This window comes from Apis dorsata, unplaced genomic scaffold (genome assembly GCF_000469605.1).
Source record: "Apis dorsata unplaced genomic scaffold, Apis dorsata 1.3 scaffold_840, whole genome shotgun sequence".
In the NCBI taxonomy this organism is placed as follows: domain Eukaryota; kingdom Metazoa; phylum Arthropoda; class Insecta; order Hymenoptera; family Apidae; genus Apis; species Apis dorsata.
In genome coordinates, this window is record NW_006263966.1 from 430,448 (window position 1) to 440,585 (window position 10,138).

General features: G+C 32.0%; 1 protein-coding gene across 1 annotated transcript in view; it reads left to right on the plus strand.

Annotated features, from left to right (window-relative positions):
* Window positions 1-10,138, plus strand: part of LOC102680486 (lachesin-like) — a 176,061-nt gene that overhangs the window by 128,558 nt on the left and 37,365 nt on the right. The window contains exon 3 of the mRNA XM_031514016.1: window positions 1,548-1,755. Within this exon, the coding sequence (XP_031369876.1) occupies window positions 1,548-1,755 (208 nt within the window). The remainder of the gene's footprint in view (window positions 1-1,547; window positions 1,756-10,138) is intronic.

Here is a 10,138-nt window from a genome sequence, read left to right on the forward strand (position 1 = left end):
GAGAGAGAGAGAGGATTGGGAAATGTTCCAGAAGGAATAACGAGAAGGAGGAGGGAGGACAGAAGAGGAGGAAAAAAGGCGGAAATGGTGGAATGGGGAACGTTTGTAAATATATAGCCCCGTACGAGGATTTGTTCCGACGAAATTTCTCACTCTGCTCCTCGGTCTCGTTTACGAAGAATACGCGGTATACTTTTAACGAAATGTCTTGGCCGCCACGGGACAATGCGTGCCCGAGAATTCGTATTTCAAAGTAATACCCGCGACACGGATACGAACGAAAGTGGTCGAGATTGAATAAAACAAGGGAGGAGAAGAAGGGAAGAACGTAGAGACCGTATATATATTTTTGTATAATGCATATACACGTAGATTGTAAGCGGTGTTGGAGAGGGCGGACGATGGTTGGAGATGACGCGTGCGACGAGCGACATCTAGGTCAGATAAATTGTTATTTCTTTTGATTTGGATCGCGACAATCGCGTGTTGTTGGCGGTACGGTTTTCAACAGATCCTCGTTGCCACGCGTATTTTATTTTTTTATCCGCGTTTCTTCCCTTTCTCCCCTTTCCGTGGAGAAATCCCGTAGCTAGATATGAATTATTTTCGAACGAAGAGGATCCCGCTTCTGTTTGGATTGGTTGTCGCTCGTTGATGTATTTATAGAGACCGTTTGTCGCCGAATGTCCATTGGTGGCGATCGCCTTTTTTTAATTTTCAATCGGATCGTGAAGACGATTGTCTCGATTTATCGACTGGTTTCCACGCGAAATTGCGAAAATTGGTTTATATAATGAATATATTAGTTTTGTTTCGCGTGTAATATACGTCAAAATGATACGTATTATGATACGTTGAATTTGTTATCTTGTTCTTAGGGGGAAGGGGGGGAAGTTATCTGAATATTTTGTTAGTTATTAACGCGCGAGAATATAAATCATTTATTGCAGTTTGTAAGGAGTTTTTATTCGTACGATGGATTTCGGAACAAAGGAATGTTGAATGTTTAAAAAATTTAAATGAAGTTATGAAACAAAAGAGATACGCTGCAAAGTATTAAACTTCTTTTAACAAAGATACGTTTGTTATAATGTTCGACTTCTATCTCTTTTATTCGTAAAATATAATTTTCTAATCTATTTACAAATAACACGCAGCAAGATAGAAGATTGAAGATAAATCTCAATTTATAAATTTCAAAGAACGAAAATTATGTATAATATTTAAGATGAGAAAAAAGAAAGAATCTCATTAAGAAATTGATAAATAAATTGATTTCTTCTTTCTTCGACGTCTAAAACGATATCACGTCACGACGAGTGAAATTCTTCGAAGTTAGTAAAATTAGATAACAACATTGCCGACGAATATAACAAGTTTAATTTTGCCCAAGTTCCATGGTGAAATTTCAAGTTAAATTACCTTTCAAAGAGGCCGCTTCTGTTTGCATTGGAGGATACATTGGTCGATGGTACTTAATGTCGTTCGATGTGTCTCGAATCGAATTGAAAATTGAACGAATAAAAATTGTTTCTTTTGTTTGACAGGTGGCGTGGCTACGCGTGGACACACAGACAATTCTTACTATAGCAACGCACGTTATTACGAAGAACCATCGGATCGCCGTGACACATAGCGGTCATCGTAGGTGGTGCCTTCACATTCGAGACACCAAAGAGACGGACAAGGGATGGTACATGTGCCAAGTTAACACCGACCCGATGTCCAGCAACACTGGATTCCTCGAAGTAGTCGGTAATCAACTATTTATTTATTTTTTTTTTAATTTTCAATTGCCAATAATAAATAATTTTCTAAGTAATTAAATAATTCAGAGAATAAATAGGAATATTTATATCGGCTGTTTTGTGTTTCTTTAATTTGTCATTTTTAAAATTTTCGTGAGTTTTAAAGTAAATGTTTCGTGTTAAAGAAGTGTTTAAATAAAAATTTCGCGAGCCCCCAATAAAAATTCGGATTTAGAATTTGTAATTAATATTTCATCAAATACATCCTATTCTGCATGATTAGAATTTATTTCTTTATGAAAATTAATTCATTGATCCTATTGTAATTATTGAATTTCTATGATATATTTTCGAACGAATGTATAACGGAAAATGTAATACAACTTTCTATATGAAGTTTACCGAAATATCAGGAAATGGTGTAATCAACTTTTTGAAAAGTTCAACTTTTAGACGTCTACTTTCGTACGAAAGGAGAGATGACATTTAATAAATGAAGTCAACTATCAGATCGTACAACAAATATCTACTGTAAAAATTCCAAACACTGTGGAATTGTGATTTTTTATTTTTCTTAACAAATGTTATTTAAAATTGAAATAAAAAACACATTATTGTTATTGTTTATTCATTATTTATTCATTTCAAATTTAATAAAAATAATAATCCTCGAAAAAATATGAAAGTTATTTCACAGGAACAGAATTTACAAACAATATATACATAATAATATACAATAATTATCAAACATAAAACAGAGTCTGATATTATTGTTTTTATTAAAATTGTGAAATTTCATGATATTTTAAATATTATTTCAAATAATTATTTCGTATTATTATTTGAAATAATTATGAAATAAATAATATGTATTTGAAATATAAAATATAATTTTAATTTCAAACAATGAATATTTATTAAATCAAATTAACACGACATTTTATAAATATCAAATGAAAAAGTTATGAATAATAACAAATTGACTGATTTTAATATATTAATGAATTTTATTTAAAATTTAAAAATTTATAACTTAAAATTTAACAAATTTTAATGATTCTTCAGAAATCTTATTTTATTAAATGACATCTTACTATTTTTATAAAAATTTTAATAACTGAGAAAATGTATTAACCAATGTGAAAAAATTTAGGAATTTTTGGAAGCATTATTCATTCATGTCTTGTATAGTTAGTTGCCTAACAGATATGGTCCATTTGTCAATTAATAGTAATTAAAAACTCCAATACATCTATTGCTGCAATACAAAAATATCCATTGCTATAAAACTCTATAGTTTGAATTCTATTTGGTTATAAAAGATAAAGATTACATCCAATTTGTAAAAATTGTTTAATTGCGATATAAGATTCACACTGATATAATGAAAAATTAATTAAATTATTTTGCAATTTTTAAAATTACTCCTACCTTTCATCCATACCATAATCTTTATCATATTTTTTCCAATTTTTTTCCAACAAAAACTCTCTCAAGATAATAATGGTTCTCAATCAACTCTCATAAATGGATATTATTAAAATCAAGTTAAACTATAAACAAAGCAAAATATAAAAAGCTTCCCTTCACTAATTTTTAACTTCATTTATGTCTTTATTATTTTAGACTTTCGTATAAATAGTATAACTTAAGTAATCCATTATTAAAATTTCTCTTATACGAATAGAATTCATACGAATGTAATTCCATTCTTTTTCATTCAATGATCATTTGAGAACCGTCGCACTACAATATCCCTCCTCACAATCAACCGCTATTTTCACCAAATTCACGATCAACAAAAACCAGCGAGGAATCCCCAACTAACCTTAGTATCAACCAACAAATACTCCACCATTTTCGCAAAGTTTAATAAGGATCATTCCGCAACGAGAAAGGAATTCGCAGAATTTACGCTCATTGTTATTCAGATTTCGGTATATCGGGCGTATTCACGCTTTGTGCCATTGCTCTCAAGCTGGATGGACGCGCCATTACGGCAAATATTTGCAACCCAATCCACGAGATGGCCGGTTAAATTTGTATTGCGCCTCGCGTGGAAACCTGCGCAAACCTTCCGCGCCACCTTTCCTTGGCTCTTCTTGGGAAACTCGGGGCGGAATCAGCGTTTTCCATGTGTTCGTAACTCACCCTTGGTCCCGCGGAACACCTTCCTTTGGACGGCTAAGTGGCATCCCTCTTCCGTGGCCATGCATCAACCGATCCTTCCCCGCACAACTTTCTTGGCACTTGGTACCACCGTTCCTGTTACCGCCAACTTGTCAAACTTACCCCAACTACGGTCGTCTTGGAATCCGCACTGGTGTCTCTTCGGTCGCGTGATTGCCACCACATTGCACCGATATTTAATCCCTGATTATTTCGTTGGTAGTTTGTCTCGCTGTTGGATCACCAGGGGGATACAGTGATGAAATATAGCATAAGAGTATCGTAAGGACGATTGAGAAGAAGGAAGGGTGTGGCAAAAGTGATTATTTTGCGAGAGGAATCAATTTTGAATCGAAAGTAAAATTTTTAGGATGGAAAATTTCTTCGAAGCATTCGAAACGAATAATTTAATAAATAAGAGCCAATCTAGAATCGATCTTTCAATTTTGTATGCATAACTTTGGTCTTATTTTTAGACACGTATTATTTTTGACGTTAAACGTCTTCGAAGAGTTTGATTCGAGTTGAAATTTGGTTTATATTAAGTTTAGGTTATGTTTGGATTACAACGTGATGGATATTCCAGTTTTATTTATCCTACTCCTTGCATATTTTGGGAAATGAAGTAGATCTACGTAGGATTATATTTAATTTAAGTTAGATTGTTTACAATCAATGATTGCGCTTGTTAAACTAAGTTAGATTTTAAATGGATAAGATTTGGATATTATCTTGAAATAAGGAAAATTATTGGAGTTTGATTTCAACTTTTAATTATTTTTTTCACATTATTTTTATAATGTGAGAAAAAGTTTCGTTTGAAAAGTTCATGAAAATATGGTAATCGCCATATTGAAATCAATAAATAATACTTTTATGAGAATATTTTGATATCTGTATTTCGAATTATTTCCTGATACACATAAAAGAAGCTATGGAAAATTTATAATGTGACATTAACAAAGTGATAATTTTTGAAAATAACAAGGAAAATCATTTGTCACATAATAATAATTTAAATGTTAATATTTTATAGCACAAAAATTGAATCTCTTTACATTAATTTAAATCAGCATTGATATTTTAATGTCTTTATCATTAAATATTACTTTTATTATAAGCTCTTTCCATAAAATTGATTAATTTTTCAATCGAATTATAAAGGAAGTGGATTAATTTTAAACGTAATCTAAAATGACGAATCTTTTCATAATTTGATCGATATTAACGAGTTAAATTTGTAAAAAGTTTAGATAAAAATAATAGAAATTTGATCACCATCTATTATACATACCAAAGAAAATGAAATCGTACTTATGCAAAAAATTATATCAATTAAATCACATCTAACAATTGCATGATCCAAATTAAATTTATTACAAAAGATGCTTAATGACATTACATTCTAAAAAACAATTAAATTTTAAACGTTACTCGCTAAATATATAAGTATAAACTCTTACAAAAAAAAAAAATTAAGATCTCTATTCTCTAACACTACGACCAATTAACCACGATCTTAACGAGGTTGCAAATGAGTCTCAGGCTATAAATCCACATAATCACAAATCCGCCGTACATACACACATACACATACACACACACAACTCTCTCAAAGCGTTCATAGAAGACCTGTCTTCGAGCCAAACCGAACACCCATCCCTTGCAAATTTCTCCTGGGACTAAAAAAAAGGGGGAAAAAAAAGGAAGAGAAAGAGGACCACCCGCAGGGGTGGAACAAAGGGCACAAAGGAAGCCGTTTAGCGTGGAAACGCGAATTCGAGACAGTGTAATCAAGGGGTGGAAAGAGTCCGGTCGGCCAAGATAGAGACACCTGAGGGCTCGTGCCCCTAGATTGATGTTGAATTTGCCGCGGTGGGATGCAAATATATGTAAAGTGCACACCTTGTACCGAAACCTCCTTGCTCGTGATTGTACTCTTGGTGGGCTATTAAACACCTTCCTGGCTCGACTCGCCCTAATAACTGGCCGGTCCCTACCCCCCTCTCTCTCTCTCTCTCCCGCAACAAGCCCATTTACCAATCGCTGAGCACGGCAGAACGTGAGCCAGGGAACAACCCACCTAACCCCTCGTTAAATTTCTTCTTTATCGGTGTTCGACGATCGGTCGACGAAAGCCGCCATTTCGCGAGGCGTCAGAACACAGAGAAAGGTCGCATACAGGAAACGCGCTATCCCTTAAGCTCTTCCGCTCGTCGATGATCGATCGAGCGGAATTTTTGCGGAAGAAAAGGGGGCCTCCTTCTCCTCCCCCTCCTTCTCTCCATGTGTCGTACGTAGTTTGCATAATTCACCGTTTAGCCGGTGAACAGCTGGACGAGCGAGGGGGCGCTGATGAATTCGTAAACGGGGCAAGATTATATTTGCATGGAAGCAGCATGAAGTTGTTGTTAGTGGCTGGTAGGTGGACACGCGTAAATAAGTTAGGGGGACCGTTTCTGAGAGTAATTAAATGCTCTCCGCGGGATGTTACAAGGGGGAAACACGCGATTAACTTTCAAATGGAATTCTCGAAATTCCATTAGTCCAGTGGACAAACTGAAGCGTGCCCCCCTTCCCCCTTAAGCGTGCAATAATTTCCAGACTGCCCTCTCCTCGTAAGCTCTTAAGTTTATCGGGTACAACCATCGTTAAATTCCTTCCTTTATCGCGGCCGCGTTTATTAGTTACCGACTGAGGTAAGATTGTTGCGCACCGTGAAATCGCGCCGTTCTCACACACTTTCTGTGTTCGATCGGGTCTGGTGGATTCAAAGAACGAGAATTTTAGGATTTAATTGTATTACGGGATTAGAGTCGAAGATATAAGGATCAACTGTTTTGTTTTAATTGGTTTAATTATTGTTATATATGCGGATGGAGCGGATTTATATTTTATAAAATGAACGAAACTTTGGGTAATGATGATATTTCCCAAAGTGTTGGGAGAAAGTTGGCAGTTTGGATTTTCGCACGTGTTGGGGAATTATTATGCGAGGCACGAAATGTTTTTCTATCTTAAAGAAGCGTGGAGCCGAGATGGACGGGGAAAGTACGACGTCCTTTCGTTCATTTCATACTTTTCTTTCTCTCTTAATTAGTCTTATTTTTCTAATGTAAAGTTTTTATAATATATTTCCTTCCCTGCTCGTCCATACTAATTACTCCTCCGTGAAATTTTTTAATATTTTTTGAAATGGAATTTTTTTTGTTCAGATACTTTTCGTTATTCAATTTTTAGGATCTTTTTCTTTTTATTACAATGAAATTCTCGTTGTTTGCTAGTTTCTTTTATTTTATTAGAAAAGTGAGCAATAAATATTAATTTTGATGATCGAATATAGCATATGATTTCATGTAACGTAATATATAATATAATCATATAATTAGCAGACTATACTATCATTTTTCTTTTTTGATAATATCTATGATATTATTTTTCTCTTAATAATTATTTTGTAACATTACTGTTTAAAATAGAATTTTTCACTTATCGATTCACCAGTGAAAAATATTCCTAAACATTGGCCGTTTTAAGAAGTTTCTGTTGTCTTAAAGATTTAGAGTAACCCGTTCATTTCGCAAATGGAACGGATGTTTCGCGCAATCTGGGATGAGAAAGGGGAAAAACTTGCGCGAAAAAAGAAAAAAGAAAGAGAAGAACCGCAGCACGTTGTCAAGCGAAACACGTGCGAAATAATAAATTCGACGCAATTGTTTCGCAGTATCAATAAATATACTATCTGCGGATACGAGGGTTTTTTGTCGCTCCGTTTGCGCCCGACGTAGCCAGAAATGAATTGCACTACGCATAGCTTGATATTTTTCTCCGCGATCCAGCCCAATTGCTTTTTTGCTTGATGGCCCTGCGTTTACTTGATTTTCCACGGAAAATTTGTTATTCGTTTTATTTCCATTATACGATGCTCGATGTACAAGTTATATTTCCCCGTAAATTGTGAATCGAGAAAAGTTTAATAATTTAGTTCGTGCATCGATGAAATAATTCACGATTCCTCCTCGATTATGTAGCAATTTCGATGAGATGGTACAAATGGAAATTCGATATCTCTGTAACAAAGTGTTTTTGCGTGTTTGTCAATCGGAGTAAAACACGTTTGGATCGGTCAAAAGTTTTGTATTCGTATTCGTACGAAGCGAGAAAAAAATTTGTAATTCTTTTAAGATAGATAATAAATAGATTCCTTGAATAAAAAAAAAATAAGAATTCTATTTAGAGTCAAAAAATTAATATGTTTAAAGTTGTAGTGCGATTTACGTTATAAGATATGGAAATGAATGCAAATTTTGCATACTAGTTTTATCGTGATATTCTGCGTCCTAATTCTAAAAATAAAGAAACTTTTTAAGTGATATTAATCTAATAGATAATTTAGCTTATATTTGGAATTCTAATTTTTTTGAATATATTTTGAATTTCAAAAAAATAAATAAATAAATAAATAAATAAATATTTAATATTAAAAGTAATTTAATTAATTCATTATAATAACGATAATTATCGTTTCAATAATATGTAAAATTTTGAAATTAAATTAAACAAATAGAATTTATATTTTCAATATTAAAAAAAGTTTAAATTTATTAATATTCGGAAGTTTTAAACATAAGAATGATCCAACTCGTTATTTAATATCTGATAAAAAAATACATTGTAAGAATAAATCATTAGAAATTTTATCTCGTTTCATTAAATTTTACTCTAAATTATGATGTAAAGAAGGTAAATGAAGATTAATGAATGACAAAATATACCTAATAGCCTTCTACACTATTTTTTTTTTTATAAGGGAGTTATTTAAATTCCTGATCTGATACGAAATCAAAGACGGGAAATAAATGAGCTCAAGTTCCGATTCTACGAGCCTTAATAAACAGTACCCATGATTTTTAAATGGTCGCATGGAAGTACACGTTCGCTGCATTTATCAAGATGAATAATTTTTCTATTAATGTATAATTGATTTTTTTTTATACATTCGTTATAAATATAAAGATTCGATATAACAATAAATATATTAATTTATAAAATATAATAATTTATTCGATGTAATATCTTGTATAAAATGTAAGATTTATACAATGATATATTTCAAAATCAAATTTGAGATTACGAGAAAATTTTTTTATTCGTCATTCGTCGTTGTCTGATTTGTATTTAAAAATTTAATTAAAATACAATATTATATTTCATATACACAACATCGAATATGAAAGGATCAATTATTAGAATTGTCGATAGAGTGATTATCGATTATATAGATTAGAGTGATAATATATTATAAACTAGAACCTATGTGATATAGAAATCCTACACCGTATATACTAAATATGTTATACACGCGTAATTAGATTTAAAATATTGTGAAAATATATTAATTGTAAATATATTGTTATATTTGTATCTAAATGAAAAATAATTTTATCAAAATCGCCTTCACATTTTAATAATTATAAAAATTTAAAATCATTGCAAAAATTTGTTAACCTCGAATGATTGGCAAAAATTAATTTTGAATATTTTTTATAATATTTTATTAAACTGAATTATATTAAGTCTCATTAATTTCATAAAAATCTGATTCTTTTTTGTTGTTGTTTCGGAGTAATCTTGTCATATTTATAGCCTCGAAGAAGCATTACTCATAAAGAAAACCACGTTTCTACACGTTTCATTTTTAAAAATGAAAATTATTGCTTTGATAATATTATTAATTTTATGGTACCAAGGATAAATCTCTTCATATGAAACAGGATACAAATAAAAATAATCATCCATGATTTTAAAATAATTGAAAATAATAGTTCAACATTTATTATAAACAATATAACCTGATTATCACTAATTCGATATGAATGAGAGCAAACAACTTCAAATATTTGCTAACTAAAAACGCGTTTATATTTTTGATGATTGTTTATTTGATTTGATTTCGATTTGATAATTCAATATGGCCGAAATTTCTGTTCATTTTTGTCTGCTTATAACACTGTCTATCATTCCAATCAGGATAAGAAGTTAATGCATAAGTGGGCGAGAGCTGGATGAAAAATTCACATTAGAACATCTTTTCTTGTGAAAAGTTCGTTCTCAAACTGTTTCACCTTCTGAACACGTCTTTGAGAATTCGAGTGTATAGAAAAGAAATAAGAGAGAGAGAGAGAGAGAGAGAGAGAGAGAGAGAGAGAGAGAGAGAGAGA